This window comes from Taurulus bubalis (assembly GCF_910589615.1).
Source record: "Taurulus bubalis genome assembly, chromosome: 12".
In the NCBI taxonomy this organism is placed as follows: domain Eukaryota; kingdom Metazoa; phylum Chordata; class Actinopteri; order Perciformes; family Cottidae; genus Taurulus; species Taurulus bubalis.
The window spans coordinates 6,432,379-6,454,903 of NC_136600.1; the positions used below are offsets into that span (position 1 = coordinate 6,432,379).

The window sequence follows — 22,525 nt, forward strand, 5'->3', positions numbered from 1 at the left end:
TACCTGCAACACAACATGTTAGGATTGGCGCTGTCAACATGTTAGCATGTTAGCAATTAGCTGAAAACCCCCACTGAACAACAGCTTTAGAGCGAATGAATAAGACCACGACAAGACAACAGAGAAGGCAGGTGTGTTATATTAAAAAGTCAGGACGAAATAGAAAACACGTCATTGGTATTCAAGACGACACTGTAGCCTACATGCTTTTACGTATGACACACAGATGCTCATGAACACACATCCACCAACCATCAAGCCTCTCTCCTAACCATGAGATTTTAAGCACGCGAAAGATGTTTCTTGATAACAATGCCTGAAAACAACACCATACGGAGGGCTGTTCTGAGGAACAGACAGTCCCAGTGATTTGAAGAGAATATGCTAAGAGTGTGTAGGATTGACACAGAGCTTATTGTGAACATGTACTATAGGTGGTGGGAGGTAGCCACCGGCACCAGCAGTCCAGAGAGCCACAGATGCTCCACTGTTTGTGTGTTGACTCTCTGTAATTTGTTTGCTCTAATTTGTTTTGCCGTGCCAGGGGAGTTCCGATTTTAATTTTGCTCTGTGTGTGTTTACCCCTCTTTGTGGATCGCTGATCTGTTAAGCATAGAGAGAGGGAGAGAGAGACAGTCAGTGTGGAGGGTGGGTTGTTCAGAGAGCCAAATTAAAAAAAGGAGCAGTGCAGATTGTTTTAAGCTCTGGCAGCCCCTTCAGGCCCAAAGGCCTCGCTCGCAGCCTGCACCTGCTCCGTCCCCCCGGGAGCCTGGTTCCTGATCCGTGGCCCTCGCTTCTCCTCCCCGGGCCCCTAGCCCAGCCGCCTCCTCCTCCTCCTCCTCTCCTTTAATTCCTCCTTCTATTTTTCTTGTCTGCTTTTTCTCCTCCCCATCAACTTCTCTCTTTTTCCTTCCCTTCTGCTCCTCTTAAACTCAAACTCTCCTTCCTTCCCTTCCAAAAACTCCTTTCCTCTTTCCTCCTCCCCGGTGACTCCCATCTACCCCTTCACTCCTCAGTGCTGGCCTCTTCACCCCTTCTCTCCTCTCCACCACCTGCTCCCCTCCTCCTCCTCATTTTGTTGTGCCTTTTTCTTGCCCTGGCTCAACTTCCTCCAATCCCTCTAATTTGTGTTCCTTCTTTTTCTGGTAACATTTCCTCTTCCAGTTCCTGCTCCTCCTCGTCTCGCCTCCAGCAGCTGGCAGAGTCCTAATCAGCCCCCCTCCGCACCTGAATGATTGCGACTTGTTAGTCTGATTGAAAACACACAACCACACACGAAAAAATACAGTCAGAGATATGACAACATAACACAATCTGTGGGCTATTATTATTACTAAACAGCAGAGCTCAATAAAGCAGCGTCATAACATCAACATCCCTTTTATTAACCCCAGACACATAATAAGGATGCAAATTAAACTCACAACAACAGGCCCGTTTAAAATTGTCACAGCTATTCTTTATTGAAATCCACCAGTCGCTCCAGTTTATGACTGCACACCCATAGGTGGTTTAAACAGTCACTCTGCTCTACATACAGTATGGTACACTTTGTCACACATACAATATTAACATTACCCCGGCAGTAATGCGATGATAACAAGACATTTAGTTTTAATATGGCTTGATTAAAGCAGTCCAACTGTATATGATGCCCGGACTGAATAGGGCGACTGAAAAGCGCACAATCCGGGCGAGGGGCGGGTCGTCGGGATATGAACCGCCGGATGACGGGGCGGCAGAAGGTTGTCTTTAAGTCCAAGTGTCTGGCCTCCTGTCACTAACTCACTAACTATCCAGGCTTCTCGTTGGAAGGCTCACCTCACCCAAACGGCACAAACAAATCTTTACATATCTTGGTATGGAGCCATGCAGAGAGTCTTATTTTGAAGTTGGCATGGCAAACAATTACAATCTAGCAGACACAGCGCTGCATTAGCATTCATTCGGAGTGAGTAAGTCCAATATTCACTCTGCTTTTTACTCTCCACCAACCACTGAGGGAAATATCTGCCTCTCACGCTGCTAAAGCTCCACGGTGGTCGCCAACTAGTCACTAACTTTGTCTGCTGCTGTTTGGTGCAGAGCAGGGGGCGAACAGTGTTTTCTCTTCTTTTTTTTGCTTTGTTGGTGAAAACGCATGCTTACTGCGTTTAAAATTGATTGAGAATAAACCCAAACAAGAAAGCTGCGGGCTGTTAAACCACAACTGCAACAATTTAGGGAATCTGCAGAGTCTAGTGATCATTCTCTGTGGGTTCATCCTTACAAGCAACCCATTTTACATTACACAATTGATCCCTTGTTAAATATGAAACTATGACTCTAGCAGCTTAAAGTAAAAGTCTACAGGTTTTCAGTCAAATTCAAACAACCGTATGAATCAGGGAAAAAGCATTAAGGATTTGACACCATAGATGGACAAATCTTGGACGAATCAATACTATGAACACAACAAGCAAATATCCATTCACCTTCATTCATCTGAAAACCTGGAGAAATAAAACCCAAACTCCCTGCATGGCTCAATAACATTTAAGTAAGAGAGCTTTTTTCTTACTTGGGTGAACTGACCCTTAACCTTAAATCACATCTACTCTATATGCACCACAATCTTTTTAGAGCAATCATATTGCCATTAACGAGCACTTCCAGCGGGCTTAACGTGACGGAGAACAATACCAGAGACATGTTGGTCCATTTTTGTACCCAAGGTTTCTAAAGTAGTGATGTTCAACTCTGTCGATTTGGGATTCTGACTGTCGCTGCAAAGACTTCATCTACTGCTTCATTGATGGCATTCACACCCAGTAAATCCACAGCCACGCAGCACAATCATGATCAGAACACTCAGCGCCCTGTACTTCTATATACACATCTATGTTCCCCATTCATTTGGCCTACACTCTTCTCTACCTCCACAGCAGATTGAAATAAGGTGAAAATAAATTCCCACTAGTGCAAAAATAACATCTCTCTTTGAGAGCAGTAAGAAAACAAATATTAACAATATACATATATATATATATATATATATATATATATATATATATATATATATATATATATATATATATTTGACACATAAGATCATAGCGAAAGAATAATAAAGTGGCACTGATAATAAATTATATCACAACAAAAACTGTTTTGACTATTCTCACCCATGTATTTAGTGAAAGAACTAAGGCTGAGTTGTTGCTGAGCTCAGGAACCACAATATTAAAGTTCGGGACTGCAGGAACATTATTTGCTGTGTTAATAGACTGCAGGTCCTCCGGGTGGAATGACCTTGATGTTGCAGAATAAAGAAAAGGCATCAGGCTGACGCTGACTCCACCTAGTGGTCAAATATATAAATTGCACCAAAACCCAAAAGGACGTTAAAATAAAACGATAGAAAGCACCAACTTACCCAATAACAAAGTGCAACAAATACTAACTAACAAGTGAGAGATAAAGACAATAACTGGTAAATGAAACACAACTCTGCCCCTCTTTCCCTCCGACTTCTATTCCACAGGACTACGAGTGCATCCACGTGGTCTTATTGGAGACATACAGCACATTTTGATACAGATTCTCCCCACACACACAGTGGCATGAAGGAACCGACACAAGGTTCTATCTAGACTAGAGAATGAACTTGCGCCCGGTGTCTTCTGTGTCTCCTCTCCGGCACGCGGACGGTTAACAGCGGAGACACGGCAGCTGTTCCTTTCAGCCACATGATCAATCTCCACCTGTTCCACCGGGTTTGTGCGTTAAGACACGTGGCGGAGTGGTATTTAGTCGCATCGTTTCATAGCAAGTGAAGTGCCACCTGCCGTGTCTGCGCCACTCCTGCTTTCCTCCGAGATGTACCCTTTGCGTTCACCTTTCACACTTCTGCATCTTAGGACGAGACAAATAAGGCAAAGAGAAACTGCCACAGGGGCAGTTCTGATGTCACAGCAGACCACACATGTGTATTATGAGGTTCAGTTTGTACGCTCTGCATATTGATACAGAGTCTGTCCATCAGGAAGGTATATTGATGTGGAGGAGCTGGGATAGTTTCTTCAGCTGTGAGAGCTGCTCTCTGGCAACCCGTCCAGACTGCCAGGTTCCCCCGGCTTAACCGACACAGTTCTCGTCTCCCGTCAGTCTCAATCTGTCAAACCTCCGGGTCGGGAACCAGCTCCTCCTTGAGCTGAATGTCATTGTCGGATCCCGTGCCCACGTCCGAGTCAAAGAGCGAGTGGTCAGACTCGGGGGAGTGTGTGCGAGTGTGTGTGTGTCCGGCCGAGTGGCTGCTGGCGTCGCTGTCGTCCAGAGTGTCGGTCCGCGAGAAGAGGCCAAAGTCCAGCAGGCCTGTAGGGGAGACGCCGCCGCCGCCGCTGCTCTCACTCTCTCCGTCAAAATAAAGATCCTCCACTTCCACGAACCACTCGGGCCAGAACCTCCTCCGCATCCGCTCGCAGAACATGGCCAGGTTGATCAGCTCCCCTGGGAAGACATCACAGCGGGTTTCACATGCACACGCCTTTACAGGTACCGCTGGCGCCAACCGACATCATGAGTCCGATACAGAGGACAATACATCTGGGATACTTTAGGTTTCGTGCTATCTCTTCATTATGAGCCCTTTCATCAGGAACGATTTATCAAAACGACAACAACAGAAAACCTTCAATTGTGAATTTACAAGCTCTGATTTTGCTCTCTCAAGACTCAAGTGTGCCCTACTCTGTACAAGATGTGAAAGCAACAATCAAAGCCTGTCAGCAGCACCGCATTGCAGTAAAATGTGACTGCCATCTAGTGGCTGGAACAGACAAATGCATCAATAACAAACCAGGAAGGAAAACTGTAGATATCAATGTAAAACTATGCTTATTTATTATATAAACTGCAATACAGGGCGACAATAAAGCTCACACTACAGCATTAAGATACACAGTGAATATGCAATGATTTAATTTGTTCATTTGGTTAATTATTAGAATATTCTGTTCTGCTACTTCACAGATGCACTGACCTTTGATGAGTTGCTCTGGCCGCGTCCCAGGCAGAGTCCACATAGCCTGGGCTAGATGCCCAAACACTGTAGCATCTAATGTCGATATTTTAGAGCCCATAAAGTACTTCTTGTCTCCTACAGGACGAAGAATACAAAGCAATTTAAAGTTCTGATGCAGAAACATTTTCAGTTTTCAAGTATTGTTATAAAATAACGAAACAGTACCGAAATAAACAAGCTAATGGAGGTTAATTAGCGATAAAACCTTTAGTCAATAATGTTAACTGCTTATCCATTACTTTTAGTTTGCAATGAATGGTCATTATTTGGTTGATGCATTTGGGGTTCATTTGAAGTCTGTTGTCTTTTTTATGTCATTTCTATTTTTCCAGATTCCCACTTTCAGTGCTTGAGTCTGGAAAACGTTAACTGAGAACTGAGTGTACTGACGATGCTTTAACTCTCGCTATATCCGCTTTCCGCTTGACAACGAGTGGTCGTTCGTCGAAATGGCACAAACAGATCGATGCAAATCACTTTTCTCTCCACTCTTTGTCTCCAACTGAAGACTGATATTGTATCGCTGTTACTGACATCCAGAACTCTTCCGTCTCCAAGTACAAACACGAAGGCAATACAGTTTGGACATATATAAATGAATTTTTGGGATTTTTGTCTGCAAGGAATTAAAATGTGTTTACACGTTGCTTAACTCCAGACAGTAATTTATTGATATTATAAAACATGCCTTTTCCTCCAAGGATTTATCACTGTGCATATGTAGCCTGGAATATTGTGCCAGGCTCCATTAGTCATTATTACTAATGCTTCATTAGGCCACATTAGTCTGCCAGAGCTATCCAACTACTTTTTGGCCATTATCGCTTAGTGGTGCTGTAACAAATGAGCATGAACATGAACATACTTCCTGTGACTCATTTGTCTTTAACTGCCGCTGATATTTACTATTGATTTCCTGCAAACTAAGTTTCTGAATACATTTTAGACTATCCAGTTATTTTAGAAATCAAGCAGGACTCTTCCTACTAATGGCTAGAGATGTACATACTATAATATGTAATGATTTTGAACCACACAAAAAAAAATTGTGTAACTCTTGAATCAGATTATATCACAGAGTTTGGGTAATCCCTGCTCATACATTTGATGAGGTAACGCCATTTTAATGGCAAAGGTTTGGAGGCATTAAGAATGCTTATATACACACAGACACACACACACACACACACACACACACAGACACACACACACACACACACACACACACCTCGTCCTACCCAGCAGTGCGGCCAGCGTCCTCATGTCCTTCTCCATCAGTGCGTAGACCTCCTCCTTAGAGAAGCGCCCGATGCCATGGCCGTACATCTCCCTGCGCACCATGCTGCCGTTCAGGCGGCTCAGCAGCCACTTCAGTGTGTCGCTCAGGGGGCCGCTCATCGCCAGGAGCTTCTGCGTTTCCTCAACGTTGTCCACCCACTGACAGTAGGCTATCGTCCTGAGAGAACACGCACAGCAAGACACGACGGTGTTGAAGTCACGTCGGTTTTTACTAACTGTGTCAGAGCACGCGTGGGGCAGCCCCTTTCTGTTCAGATAGACTCATTTTGTATCGAGAAAACAAAACATTTACACAGCAGTTATTTTTCAAAACAGAGTGACTGCTATCAAAGATGTGACACCTTCTTATAGCTTCACCAGTCCTCTGGATCGACAGTCACAGCAGAAAACACAGTCGGAAGACTGGAATCCGACCGGTGGAGACTAATGTCCAAATGTTCGAGCTCTAGTTAGCTAGATCTGTATTTTAGCAATGTAAAGCAACTCTTACAAGCAGCACACAAGTCCTCATCAACAATGCCAGCTCTAAAAACAAGAGGAAGCAACTGAGCTCGGCAGGAATGGAACATGTAGCGTGTACGCTAGTGTCAACAACACAACTTCTTGTTCAGGGGTTCAGCTCCTGTGTCCTGCTGCCATCAAAGCTTCATGGCTTTTGACAACTCACTTTTCCTCATCAATAAAAGTGCACATGAGGAAATGCTCGGAGTCTGCCGCTGTCTCTCTTCCAGTAAATAGGTTAGAGGAGAAAAGGTGAATGTGCATCCCAGAAATTCCATTACATTACATTTTTTTTTTTTTAAACAACACTTTTTGCTGCATTGCATGCACAGCCTCTTTGTTGAGTCATTCTGATTCTCTTGTGTTCAAATCTTAAAAAAAAGAAGCCTGGGCAGCTCCATGAGCCGGCCTGACGTTAAGTAGAGATTTGTCCCTGCAGTAGACAGACAGATCATGTCCATGTGTGCAAACAAGCCTCTCTAACTCTCCTTCTACTTATCTACATCTCTCCTTTTGTGACTACAGATTTAATAAAGTAAGCTAATAAGAGAAAGTTGTTTCACCTGCATCTATCATTAATACACAAAATGTATTAATAGAGTAACTGTCTCTGATATTTGGTACAGTCCACATGGACTCTGCTCTCTGTTGATATTTGTTTCCAGCCAAGCTGCTTAAACACTAACAAGATTAAGCGGCTATATCTTTATACACTTGCACTTTCTCCTGCCGCCCTTATTGGAATTACGCAATGAGCTTCTCTCACAGCTCGTCTGAAAGCCTCGTGTCATATTCTGCTGGTCGAGGTTAACCCCTGAAACGGGATACGACTGTAAAGGAGCCTGCAGTCTTCTGGATCACTCTAGATGACGAGTCGCTCCATGGAAATTTAATTAAAGCATCTGCCCTGCATTACATCTGGGAGTGGTGACTGTCCAGGGGCCAGAAGAGACTTCCTGTCCAAGTATCTGCTTTCCCAAGAGCATAAACAGTCCTTTGTTTCAAGATTTGGAAAAACCCTGCTTAGTAGATTAAAATATCAAAACAAGATTTAGCCGTTCACTTTGAGGGGGTGAGACAGGAGACCAAGTCAGTTGTTGTTTTTTGTCCTTGCTGCACTTTTCAATCACAGTCAGTAGGTTTTTCCCACTAATGTTCGCAATTTAAGAGAAGATAAAGAGTAATAGTAATGAGTAATTGGTTCCTACTGCACACTTTGTAAGACTCATGAAATCATCAGCAGAGGATGGGGCCTTGGCTTTTTAGAGTTCAAATACTCAAATCATTTTTATTCTATTAATAGAACCAATTTTGTTTTGATTGAATTTCACACAAAAATGTGGGTTAAAAAAAAAAAATCATATTTAGATTTTAAAATTACTATTATTGATTACTTTAGCCACTGGGGCAGTGGAACAAACTGCAAAAAAACAAAAAACGCACTTAATATTATGTGCAAGTCTGATACACTTCCAACAGATACATAGCAACATTAGCATTCATATGGAGTTCACCTGATGAATGCAAGTCCAATATTTACTGTCCTTTTAGCTCCGTTTTGGTTTCTATCAACCCATTAAAAAAGGAATGTGTTTTTATAGCAGCTACATTCTCCACCATGTTCACCAGATAGTCACTAATGATGTCTGTGTGCCGTTTGATGCTGAGCAGGAAACATTTAGTAGATTTATTAAATAAGAGCTGCTGCTGTTAGACACACAGTTGATGAAAGGGCGGAATTTATGGGCCGTAAAAAAAAACAATACAGGGAGCTTAAAGAGGATAAAATGTGAAAAAGTCAATTGACCCATTGCCATTACCCAAAGTAATTTGATCCATTGTTAACATTACACATATTGATTAGTGCAGCTTTAAGAGAACTGTTAAAAAATAGAATACATTTGAAAGGCTAGCTGTCTTTTTTTCTCTCTACCAAACTAATAATCCAAGGAAATGCTTAGATATTAATGGCAAATAAAGCATAAGGCACAGTTACAACAGTTTCCTTATTTTTATAGCAGCATCAACCAGAAGGCTTTGTGTGAAACAGTGTGTGTATGACATCACCATCAGTTCCTGATGCTGGCCAGCAGCTGTGTGGCCCTTTAATGAGCAACACAGCCGCCAGTGTCCTTCCATGACATAAATAATTCAATCAATAGGTCTATATGTGGGTCTAAACATGGCACAGGGCGTGTGGAGGAGCAGCGAGAAGACAGCAAGGAAGAGACACAGGAAGTGGGGGGGATGTCGGTTTCATGCATGACCTCTATAGCTTTGGACAAATGTCATGGAATTCCCTTTTTACAGCACACAAAAAAGGTGCAATCTCCTATATTTCACCCAAATACAACCATTTCTTTACACATTTAACAGTGTTACACATGTCACACCCTCATTTACACTCTTTACAGATGGAAACCCTGCAATGGTCTGAAGTGACGACTAAGGTTCAGTTAAAGTGAAAAGATGGGGTAGTGAAAGATGGATAGCGCTTTTAGGTAATGGAAAACACTCAGAGCCTCTGTGGAGGGTGTGGGAAGAGTGGTAAACGATTTCCTAGCAGCAGCATGTTTCTCACTCAGAGGTACTGGAGTGACTCACCACATCAAAGAATGGCTGACAACACAAGGCTGGTGAGCATGGAGTCGGTCTGACCTGCAAGGCTGCATAAATAACACTTGAAAATGAAAAGATCTCAAAATATATATTTTTTGCTGTAAAAATCAATTGCTCTGTTTCAAGGATATCTGTGTGGGCGGCTACTGATCCTGTTTAACATTGAGTTACGGTGGTGAAATGTGTATTTAAATATTAATACATAAAAATAAATGTACTATACTCCAGTCAGCAAACGCATTATTTTAGCCCTCAAGCACAACAGTTGCATCGAGTTACAGAGAAGTCACTGCGTTCTGCCTGAATGAGCTAACGTTGCTTCATAGCTTCTACATTCGATTCACTCGAGGCTGAAGCGAGCTTTCAGCAAGTATAATGAAGTTTTCTAAAAGGGTTTCCAAAGACACAGTTGACCTGTCCAACACGACATACTCGCTACGCATCAGCTCCCTACCAGTACAGGTGTTCCTCCACCATCTTGGTGACAGCTCGGGACACGGCTCTCTCATGCGGGGTGAGGTTGTTGTTGAGGTTGACACCCAGCTTCTCCTCCAGGAAGTCCACGATGAACTCTGACCCCGACGCCTGCTCGTGGTTGTACTCGATCCAGGGCATCTTACCCTGCGGCGACAGCTTTCCATCAAAGTAGTTCTGCAAAGAGAAACAGCCTCATGTGAGAATATGTAGAATCCGACATACACGTCCTGGACAAAAAGAGCGTGCTATTGTGGACTGACGAGCACATTTTTTAATGCAACATTTTCCCGTTGCTGACTTTTAATCTGGCGTATTTCAGTGGATCCCTCAAGGGGATGATTCTCGAGGCACACTACTCAAGCTGTGGAGACACTTTATCATCAGTGTTTTCTCAGCTTGGGTTTGAACACTGCAAAAGTACAAACATAGAGCCTGGAGAGTAGAAAGGGTCCACTGTAAGATGCTATTGAGTTGCATTGTGGAAATTGTATGATCTATTGTTTCTGTAGCTTGTCCCATACTAGAACCTTAAAGCTAAGATCGGTCAGCTGCACAGTTTTTGACCATTTGCTTTCAAATCAGCCAACTTTGTGGAAATGCATTACACAATTTAGCTTTTTTTTTTTATCTTTGAATGATCAATTACTAGACACTATCTGTTCACAGAAGGCTGTCTGACTAGCAGGTGATCTCTGGGAAGTGTAGTGTAGAAACACCACAGCAAAGAGCACAACTGAGTGCCATGAGCTCGGAGACATTCTGCGGAGCGTCACCTGGTAGGGCAGGTCCACCATGCGCAGGTACGTCTCTATTTTGAGGCAGAAGGGCGAGAGGCTGGGAACGCCATTCTTTGGCCTGGAGAACTGATGCAGGATGATGGCGTCTTTAGAGTCCAGCTCCTGCTCCTTCCTACACAGATGAAGAACACAATATCGTTAGAAAGCTAACAGCGTTGTTCGGACTAATCTACTGGAGTTTACGCTCCCAGGACTGTTTGAAATGACTATTGAATAAAATAACTGAATATGATTAGTTCTCGTGTTGTCACCTACTAGTATATTTAAGTTTAAAATCCACGATGTCAAACCAAACTTTTATTTATCTGGTTCCCCAAAGCCACCTGAAATTTTAAAAAAAAGACCTTAATGTGACAATAATGTTTGCCCTTGAGTCATTTCTGACAAGAAGCAGAATGCAAAAGCACTTCACTCCAAAGCTTTGCATTTGATGCTGCGATGGATCTTCCCACCCGGTTTTTAGAAATAAACCGCAGCAAACAGCTGACTCTTCACGGAGGAACATAAGCTTCGATATCTTTAACCCTGTTGGCTGTGTGTAGACACCAGCAGGAACAACAATGGAGACAGCATTGATACAAACTTCACAGACAGTAACGGTATTGTGGCTGACAGCGACCGGTTTTACTACCTGTGCTGTAGGTCAGCTGGTGCTGTGAGATAAATACCCAACAGAACTCAGCGTCTGCACAGGGAGCCGAGACTTGCTGTCCAGTTCCAGGCTCTAACAAACCTTCCTGGGAGGAAAGGGTCACCTGTGGTTAATTATAGCACCGTGACCGAGCAGCAGGTCCCCGTGTCCCTGACCTCTCAACCACCCACCAGTACGCATTTCTATTTTCAGAGACGGCGGAATCTTGCTTATTATACGTGGAAAACACTGCTGATACTAATCTCCTGTATCACCACCGAGCTGGGTGGCATTACAAACTTCAATTCAAATTGAAATGATTGACCGACTGAGTCATCACACTGTTCCAGTTTGAAGCAAACATTTCCCATTCCTCGTGCCTGCTGTCTGAACACAACTATAAACTATTCTCCTGACGTTCTTTGTCTGGCTGTGCTCCCTGGACTGCTGTAGATCAGTTGTCCTAGTAGAAATTCTGCCAATATGCATGTATGTTAGTCAGTGTATTGCTGTATTATCATCACCAGGCCAATAATGCACTTGTTAAACAATGTTCAATTCAGATCTATTAGGACATTGTCTCGTTTGGAATTTTTTACTTTAACAGTAACATAAATGTGACACAACACACACGTCACAACGGATGCTCATAGCGCAGAATTCAAGCTAGCTAGCTAGTGCTGCAATGTTATTATAGGAACATAAAGTCAACGAGTTAGAGGATAATACATTTCTTATCATTGGTCAGCTATTATATTTTTGTATTAGATGATGGTGTACGGCATAGACGAGCAATGCGGGGGCTTCTTACCCCATTTTAGGGGAGATCAGCGTCTTCCCTGATATGTATTCTACCCTCGGTGATATTAATGAGTTAGATCATAGAATTATGTTTTACTCGTAATACTTAGTATGAAATATACGTGCCTTTGTTTGGGAATAACTTTTTGGCAAACATATATTCATAAATAACCCATATGGCAATGGCTTCAATACTTTTATGTTTATGATCATTGTGGTAATAGCATCACATTATGGCCTAGTGTCAGTTGGGAAGATTAGTTGGGAAGCATATTAGTTTTAGCTAGGTGTACCTAATAAACTGGGAACTGACAGTATGCAAAATTCATGCGCTGTACAATTGTGGCTGAACCCTTCGCTGTCCATTTCCCTGTGGTGCTGAAACGGGTCCAAGTCTTGAACGTCGCTGTCCGCCGTTACGCGGTGCTGAAACTGTTCCAAATCTCGTGTCTGTCGCACACCTCGCTGACTTTAATGTTGCTGCTCAAAGAGCCACTCAACGAGCTCTCCGACCATTAAATGTCGTCTCCAGTGCCGACAACACACGCCACGTGACATGGCCTCAGTGGCCCGCACGTGATTCAGCAGCGACGTTTTCTGCACGAAATACAAGGTTACGCAGATTATGACTGGGGGTGAGAGTGAAAGCACAGCCGACCAGGCCACTGTTACAGGATGTACTTAGTTCTTGGCACGGGCCAAAAATAATCCCCCCCTCAAACGTGCCTTCCTATTGACAGACACGCACCCGCTGCACTAACAATAGCTCCCCGAGATAATCACTTATCCATCGCAGGGACTGATCACATCTCATGCATCCGCCATCACTGCGAGGCGTTCATAGGTGTGTTGTCCTTGTCCTTGTGCGCACGGTTCTCTGCGCGGCAGCTGCGTTTCTCACGGCAGAGTTCATAAAAGGTTGGTCTGAGGAGCGCTCCGCATAAAACACGCGCAGGTGCCGACGGCGCGGGCACGGGAGCTTGACGCGCGACTCGTTTATTATGTATTTGATTTTTTTTTTGTGCATCTCTCTCCATCTAGCGTCGTGTCCTTGGAAGGAGGAAAACAGAGGGCTGAAACCTCAGCAACCACCGCGAGATCTGCACAGAAAGGACTCCCGTCTCCATTCATGCTTTTATCACGCCGATGAACCACCGTCTGCAGGGGGCATTAACAGACTCCATGATGAGGAAATAAAGTGGTGATGATGATGCATGCTGTGCGTCCTTACCTGATGGCTAGCAGTTCGTGCAGCAGGTATGCTGCAGCAGCCAGCAGGGCCCCCCCGGTGATGTACAGGGTCTTCTTCCACCAGGAGTCCGAGCCCAGAGCCGCCATGATGCCCCCGTAGTCCTGCAAGGGGACGGCGATGATATAGCCATACAGAGACTGCTGCTGCTCGGAGCCGCACAGCCCGAGGGGCAGGCTGTGATTCCGCCCGAGTTCAACCACACACGGCCGGGAAGAGGCAAAGCCAGCAGCCCAGTACATACTCCCTCCTCCCGCCCGGCCTCCCGGTTACAGCCACCCCGTTTCCTCCCTGTTGTGGTCCCCGTTAGGCTTCATCTAAACGCCCGGCGGGGGGTCTACGGCATGGCGGCGGCGTGCGGCTTTTATTGCTCCAGAGAAATCAGAAGGCGTAAACATCTCGAGTCGCCCTCCACGGGACGATGCTCTGCGCCCAGTCCGCTTTCCTTTGCGGGGCGTAGAAAGTCTCGTCAAGCTCATTAGACATACAACAGCTTAACTTCCTGTTTTACATTTCAAAATAAGAGTTCACAGTTGGGGCTGTGTTGCAATGTCATTTTGATGACTTGTACAATAACAACAATCATAATTATTATCATAATTATAATAATCACAATAATCATAATGGAATTTTACACTTTCGTTTATATTTTCTTTAAACAATGAAAACGTATTTGAACATCAACTTGTAAAGTTACTTTAATCTGTTCTAGTGTAATCAAGACAGCTACTAACAATTATTTTAATTATCAATTAAATTGATAAATGTTTTCCAGATTGTTTTGTCTATGAATGTCAGATGTAAGCAGTCCAAGATATTTAATGTAGAGTCATATACGAATATCCTTTTTGAGAAGCTGGCACCCGAAAAGCACCAGTGTTTCCTTGTAAATTTGACTCAAACGATTATTTGAGTATCAAATAAACTGATAATTTGGAGTTGGAGAACTAAGTGATTTATGATATATGTTTCATCTCTAGATGTAGGCTAAGAAATGCAGTTTTTTAGCAGACTGAAACTACCTTCTTCAGTGCTGGATTATTAACTGCCTTTTCCAAAACAGTCTACATATTATTGTCCATATATATTTAAGTGTTTCACATCATCTTGTTACTCTGCTCCATCTTTCTGTATCTGTAGGTCTTCGCTCCGCCGTCTTTGGTCTCATCAAACATTGTGGCATATTTAAGCATAAAAGCTCATTCTTGACAATACAAAACTCAAACTTTGACAGAAATGAAGGAGGAGATCTGATTAATGTTCAACAAAGAGCTACTACAAGGCGCTACGAATGTGTTTTTAAGATTACATTCATCACGAGCAACAGCCAATTAATCGAGGTAAACATACTCTTATTTCCACGGTGAACTCGAGCAACATCCGGTGATACTTTGCGTTACAGTGGGAACTTGACACAGCTGCTCCAGCAGAGGAGTCACCCCGCCCAGACGAGCCCCCTGCCTCCCAGTGAAACCAGTGGCTCGCCATGAAGAACACAATGACAACAATAACTGACAAGTCGCCGAGTGATATTTATCTAATAAATGTAACCGTCTGGGCTGCAGCCTTCATATCTGCTGTTAGGTGTATTTGTTTAGGACATCTCCCTTCACACATGCTATAAATAGAGCCTGTGTGTATGTTAATCCTTTTGCAGTACGCTGTTTATAATGCACGAATAACAATTGTTAATTTACAAACGTGAACAAAAAGTTAATGTAAACATATATATAGAATTTAAAAAAAGTCTACTCACTCTGGAACAACCTCGGAAGTGGAAGAAGATATTCATCTTGACGGATAACTCCGCCGGCTGTTGTTGGAATCTGTTTATCGAGCATGCCGAGAGGAGCATGTGGATGTATCCTGATGCAAGATGTTGTGTGGCCGCGGACGCCGGTCAAATCCCCGTCTCTTTCGGTCAAATCCCCGTCTCTTTCGGTCAAATCCCCCGTCTCCTTCCGGTCAACCGGTGGCGAATCTGTCGATGAGAACAGGTGTTTCAGCGGAACGGGATGGACTGGGCATTTTAATCCGAAACCCGGAGATGAGCTCTAAAAGTCCTCACTGCAGCCATTGGCTACTGCAAGTTAGGCGCGCACTCCCGCGGATTTAGGGAGCGCGCATCGGAGTAGGCTTGTTTGTTATTGTAGTCAGCTGAACTTCTGTGTGGAGAGGAGTCCTCTGCATGCACTGCTAAATATATACTCCCTATCCATCCCCCCAATTCTCTTTCATCATCAATACAGTGGTTTTGAGTATTAGTCTGGTATACATTTATATAACATAAGCACATTTATTTTTGCTGGCACGCCTGGCCATTGGTCTCTTTAAGAACACCATGCAAGCATGACTTATTTTCGCCACAGGCTGGCTTTGCATTACATAATGCTTCCACTCGAGTTCCAGTATAATCCCGGTGGAGGCGGCTGTCCCCACCCTCGTGTGTGCGGAGGCGTCTTCTCCGGGCTTGAGCATAACCAACACCAGACATTAATAGTGTTAGCAGCTGAACGCGGAGAAATCAAGACACGGTTGTACTTTCACTCCTGAGGAATGCAACCTGGCAAAGGACCATTTTTAATAGGGGATTTGGCAAATCACAAAATATTCAACCACAAAATAAATAATAAACTCTGAAGTTGCGCCGTTACACTCTCACTGAATGATACACCTGAGTGTTTCCTTTCAAGCTCAAACACTGAACATTCCTTTACCCGTTTGCGTCACCTCATAGCAAAGGCTGATGGGGAAATCAAAAAGCGTGATTTTATTCTGGTTTGCAACTCGGCTACTACATTCCATCTCGAGGCCGTTCGTCCCTTTCCCTCCAACAGCCTCAGCCTCATTTTGCCGCATCACATCTGAATGTACATTTCCTTTCTCTCTCTTTCTCTCTATTCTCTGACTTGGTCCTCGGTTCTTTAGCTCAGCCGCGGTCCTCTGGGTGGGCGGCGCTCTCCTCTGCGTCGGGGTCGTCTCTCACTTTGACCGCGTGGAGGGCGTAGTTGATGGCAGTGCTGTTGGTCCAGCTCCAGGCTCCTGATGCGGGGTTGTACAGCATCCCCTGGACGGACTTCACCGAGAAACCATCTGAGAGACGGAGACGAGAAGAGCAGACTTTAGTGGCTTGTGTTCTAACATTCAATGAAACATTTGCACTGTGTGGGGAATACGCTTTTTATTCCCCCTGCAATAAATAAAAACACGTCTTTTTGTGGACCAACATGTGCAGGGAATGTGGAGTTCCGAAAACATATGCTCAATTGTGCTGGTTGTTAACACTTCACAATCTGTTGTTTAGTCGTTTCCAGAGGAACAACCCCTCAAGTGGACCTTCGGGGGACTTACTGGACTCCAGGAGGCGCTCCAGTTCCACAGGGCTGATGAACTTTTCCCAGTCGTGTGTCCCGCTGGGAACGATGCGCAGCAGCTGCTCGGCGACCACAATACCCAGCGCGTACGACAGGTTGCTTTTATTAATAGTAGTGATGAAGAGAGAGCCATCCGTCTGCACATAAGGAAAGAGGAGCCGTTTTAGTTCATGGAGTATGAAAGATTTTTGCTGGTAATGTGGCTTCAGAAAAAATATTGTACAATGACATCCCATCCCAAGTGAAGCGCTACTGCTCCCTGAATCAGAAGAGTATTTATAAAGTGGATTAGATGGACAAAGTCCAGTGTGAGAAACCAGAGAGCAGCAGTGCCAAACCCAGAGTTCAACCGAGGTCAAGATTAACAAAACAGGAGGAGAGAGAGGAAATAAAAGCGGGAGAGTGCAGTAAAATGAATTCAAACAAAATAATTCATGCTAACGCGTCCCTGCATAGGTGCCCTGAAGCAAGATCCAGTCTAAAGCTGCTTTTTTGTGTTTAGAGAGAGCAAGAGAGAGAGAGAGAAGTGTATATGAGTTATTTGCTCAGGCTGTATTTATCATGTGGATATTTAAAACAAACATTTAACCATAAGCTGACATAATCACTTAAATTGTCAAATAATTCCGTTCATTTGTCAGATACATAAAGACGATGTAAAATGGGTGACGTAGCTAGCGAGCGAGGATAGTAATGTGGAAAGTACTTAGTAGCCGACAATGTGGTCAGTGTCCCGTACACATAAAAGCACATGCTAACCCATTCCCAGTGAAACACAACAGATGCAAACAAAGCAAACATAACAAAATCACCATCTGCACGCTTGCGTACGCTCAGATGAACACATGGAAATATCCGACATGAGCCAACAGCTGGAGGAACGCACGCACGCACACACACACGCACACACACACACAATATCCCGGGACACACCTTCAGCACGTGGTTGCAGCAGGAGGCAAAGGTTTCCAGGTCGGCCAGATGCTCCACCACCTCGGAGGCCACGATGGCGTCGTACAGGCCCGCCCCCTCCTCCTCTCCCTCCCTCTCCGCTGAGAGCTCCTCCAGAGTGCATGCCCGGTAGCAGACCCGGTCCCGAAGGTCCGGGTCCCTGGATGAATGCAGCCGGGCCGTACCGATGCTGTCGCCTACCGGATCTATTCCCAACACGTTGGCTCCCAGGCGACCGAGGGGCTTGTGAAGGAGGGAGGAGAGCAGTCAATACGGAGTCTACTGTCCGTCCATTTTTATTCTTTAAATGCATTCCTGGAAGTTAATTCTAAACTTTATTCCACATTATGGAGAAGTGCCTTTGGCTCCATCACACAGTGCTGAAAACAATACAAGCCCATTGATGAGGACAAGCAGCAGGAACTCTGGGTAGTGCAGCTGGTCCTCTTATATCACTTTCTGTGTAAAGGAGGATGTTGATACTACTTAGATATAAACATGTGGTTGAAGTAAGTGCTGTCATGATTTAACTGTACTGTATGTAACCTAGAATGGAACAAGTGGCGTACAAATATATATATATATATATATATATATATATATATAACACGTTTGTTTTTTACTACATGGATTGTGCTGCCTCATAGTAAAAATGTACAGAAATGAATAAAGAATGCTGCAACATGCTTCCGTAGCCTTTATTTTCCTCAACTAAAGTCATTTCAGTAATGCCACCCAAACCCAACGTGTCTACATCCCCCATATAATACATGTGTAGACATGACCCTTAGTTTCTTCTGCAGATGTTGAATCAAAGAGGAACACCTGATCATGTGTCCGGGTTTCATAAACCTTCCACCTCCATGAGGAAAACCTTTCCTCTATGGGGTTTTCAGATATAAATGTAGCTGCATCTAACAAATGGTGTCTAATTAATAGTCATTTTGTGTTATGAGATTTTTAAGTTACTATTTGGCGAAGAAAAAAAAATACATGCCATTTAAAGATATGGTAATTTAGTGCATGAACTTGGATAGAGAAAATGTGTGTTTTAGAAGAAACAACCAGCCTTTTAGACCAGGTATAGGCACATCAGACGTGTGTGGTGTGAACTACAACGCCCTCTTCTGGACAAACGTTAAAACGCAGGCCCGTGTGGTGAGCTGCACTCGCCCAGAGGCCGATCTCTCTCCTCCCACAGCTCGTCCCCTCTGATGGGGAGAGTTGTAGTGACAAGACACCCAGAGACGCAACAACAACTGCAATCTCGACAGACACTTTTTGTTTTCTTCTTTATGTGCGTGTGTGTGTTTGTGTTTATCGGTGTCTGAACAGGACAGCCTGTGTGACAGAGCCACAGAAAGCACAGGACCTGATTTTGTCTTCTCAAATCACACCATGCAGCTGGTACGTCCTCAGCTCAAATAAACAGGCAGAGACGGACGTCCGTGTCCCGGCTGCCCGGCTATCGGCGCTAACAAACAGATAAACAAGTGTAAATGACCGACTGTCGGCTCCACCACACCGAGACCAGTCAAATCAAAAGGGAGGGAGCATGAAGCTGACGGTTAAATGTTTTTCTGGCACTGGTATTCATGTGAAAGGACTGGCTCTATAGCGCCGAGTGCTGAAAGCACAATCTCGACTGCCATCTGAAAAGAAAAGGCTTAATCTCGACAAACAGATTTCGCACAAATGCATAGACACATGACATTTTTGTCGGCATTGTCTTTGTGCTGCATCTTTTCTCACAACAACACACACGCCTCTATTTTACCTCTGTGAGCAGGCCTCCTCCGCAGCCCACATCCAGGACTCTGAGCCTGCCGAGTGGCTTCCCAGGCTGACGGGCCCCGTGCACGTTCAGCAGGTTATCCCTGAACAGGCAGATAAATAATCAGGATTTCACACGACGAATACCCAAGAACCAGACAGCACAGATATTGAACATCAAGAATGAATAAATAAGTTGGCACACTTATGAATTGCATTATTTACATTTGTGTTTACATTAGCGCCACGTCAAAGGGCAAGAAAAACAGTGCCTGCGACTTGTTTTTGAGCAAGTGTGTTCCTAAAATCGCCCACAGCCGACGTGATGCAGGAGGTGGAGGGGAGGTTGGAGCACTTTCGCTTACCCCATCCGCCGTCATAAACCATCTCCATTTCACCGTGAGCCACAGTCAGTGTCTGCCAGCTAACGACCACAAATATCCCCCGGCTACAAGTTCATCCACCATCATCTCTGCCCTCCTCCTCCTCCCTCACACGCTGTCTGACGACTGCCGGCCTCAGGCGTTACACAAGTGCAGGGCAGGCCCAGATCTGGCTATGCATCGTCCTCATTAAAGCTCTGCTGGGGCACAAGAGCATTCGTGCAAGCGGCGAGGGAGGGAGGATTAGGGTGTTGGCAGATAATCCACCTAACTAGCTCCCAACCTCAGCGACGCACGGAGAGACGGGGGCCAAAGCTACCTAGCCACAGTCTGGAGAGGAATGTGGAGCCGTCCAATCAGGATGAATCAGTTTTAGGAACAATTCTTCTAGTGATAAAATGAAAAATCAAATTTAACAAATTAAAGAGCAGTTCAAAAATGAAGACATTTGTTACTTCGTCACCTCGACATGTCCGTCGATGCCAAATTTATAATAAGAGTATTTTAATATTGATGAGAGTATGGGTGTCAAGTCGTCACAACAGCTTCAATGTACAAAACTGTGTGCGTGTGTGTGTGTGTGTGTGGGGAGGGGGGTGGGGGGGTTACTAACACTAAAGGCGTATTACTAAGCATTCTGACTTCTGAACCAACAACTGACAATAACCAGGGGAGAAGCAGTGCAACAAAATGGCAAATTTCTTTAAAAAAAAATTTAAAAAAATATAGAAATGCACCCCCCACCTTCCTGATTAATGTCAAAAAGCCTCACTTTCTGTTGCAATAGTCATGTGTGGCTTACAATAGTTATTCAGATTTGCTGATGACTTGATCTATATTCACAGTACATATCCAATAAATAAAAACAAAGTTTCCATAATTAATAGTAAAAAAAAAAGGTCTAAAAAAGGTACAGCAGCAACAGTAGTGCTGCTGCTTCTCATTTAGACCGCCCCGAGGGGCAGACTCGTATCGGGGAAATCAGCCATACTCAGACATTCACTGGCACTGGGTCTGTCATGCTGTCACCACAAACACACATCACCACCACCAGGGGGGGGGATGGGTAATGTAATGATTATCCTGTGTGTGTGTGTGTGTGTGTGTGTGTGTGTGTGTGTGTGTGTGTGTGTGTGTGTGTGTGTGTGTGTGTGTGTGTGTGTGTTGGAGCACCCTACAGCAGATCTTATCAATCAAAACAGATGCAGGCAGGCCCCCCCGAAACAGTTGAAATGCTATTTGTTGAAAATGTGCTGATGTGTGGAGGAATCCTGTCACTTTCAATCATGCCGTGTTTATTTTTTTATTTTGCTCTCAAACACCACAAGGCTGGATCTCCTCCAGGTCATGTTTTGCCACAGTTGCTTGACGCCTCTGCCAATCAATCAGCGACGAAGGCGTGACTGCTTGGCATTTCAGAAAATATGACTTTTGAGATGCATATTATGTGCAAACACACACACACACCGTATAAAAGGCACCCTCAGGTCATTCATTGAATGAAGAGCTGCAAATTCTCCTCGTTCATCCCACCACTTGCCGGCCAGTGACTGGAACCTCCTCACCTCATCGGGGTCCACTGTGGTTTGGGAGGATGACACAGCCCTGTGCAAAATAATAAAAAGACAACATCAACCATCTTCATGCCTAAAACATCAAAACACACAGCACTTAGTACAGGGAACAATGACGCAGACAACCTTGAAAATGTTTAGCTGTACCCTGACTGAATCTGTTATGATGCTGACATCTTCAAGTTGGTGCTGAAAGGATTGCTCGATTAGTCAATTGGGAGAAGATCAAATAAAATAACTGACAGCATTTTGAACCATCCATTGATCGAGTCAGTCCTCTATCGAGCAAGAAGGGTATTTGCTAGTTGTAACTTTCTCAAATGAAAGGATGTTCTTCTTTTCATTTCACTGAATTATAAATATAGAGGTATTGATCTGTTGGCTGGGCTATAAGAACAACATCTGAGGCCATTTTGGGCTCTGTTGATTAATTAACGGGTTAATCGATAATGAAGCAAATGTTGGTTGCAGTCAAAGTCTCTCTTACACTCAGTAAAAAAATAATACTTTATCCCTTTTAACAGTGCAACTTAAAAAAGTTAACTTAAAGTGAGCTGAAGGCTGCACGCTCAGTCCACGTGATTTGATTCGACCTTTCTCTGATTGGACAGCTGGAACACACTTTGGGGAACTACGATTTGTCCCATTCATAAAGATTTCTAAAGAGATCAGACTTTGACCCCCCCGCCCCTAAATATAGAAGCAACAAATGGCAAGCGCAGCCGCGAACCAGGAGGCACCACCGACGACAATGCGGTCTGTACCTGGAGGGACAGGTCACGCCGTGCCGCTGCGTCTCCAGAGCCCGCAGTTTGCGCACCGCAGTCCCGCTGGAGGCGCTCCGTCCCGCCGCGGTGGTTTTACGGCTCAGCAGCCCCAACACGAGGCGGGTCGACCTGTTCGCGTACATGCTCGTCCTGACCGGCCGCTGAGAGTTTAGCTCCGACAGGTCGACCAGCAGTGCGCGTGTATTTTCTGCTCGGGCAGAAACAACCCACACTTTAGTTCCTACCGCCTTTGCTGACGGGGAAACA

The 22,525-nt window shown here is 44.5% G+C and overlaps 2 protein-coding genes across 2 annotated transcripts; both read right to left on the reverse strand.

Moving 5' to 3' along the window:
* Positions 1-4,156: 4,156 nt before the first annotated feature.
* On the reverse strand, positions 4,157-13,678 carry faxcb (failed axon connections homolog, metaxin like GST domain containing b; the record flags this gene model as incomplete). Its single annotated transcript, XM_079227477.1, has 6 exons — positions 4,157-4,488; positions 5,021-5,137; positions 6,301-6,518; positions 9,936-10,132; positions 10,732-10,867; positions 13,419-13,678. 6 exons carry the CDS (start codon positions 13,676-13,678, stop codon positions 4,157-4,159), a joined length of 1,260 nt encoding a protein of 419 aa, XP_079083603.1.
* Positions 13,679-15,983: 2,305 nt separating this feature from the next.
* coq3 (coenzyme Q3 methyltransferase) lies at positions 15,984-22,401 on the reverse strand (the record flags this gene model as incomplete). The annotated part of the gene is made up of 6 exons (XM_079227977.1): positions 15,984-16,529; positions 16,788-16,947; positions 17,744-18,004; positions 19,539-19,638; positions 21,385-21,522; positions 22,256-22,401. The coding sequence occupies 6 exons, from the start codon at positions 22,399-22,401 to the stop codon at positions 16,366-16,368; spliced, it is 969 nt and encodes a 322-aa protein (XP_079084103.1). The 3' UTR covers positions 15,984-16,365.
* Between the last annotated feature and the right edge of the window lie 124 nt (positions 22,402-22,525).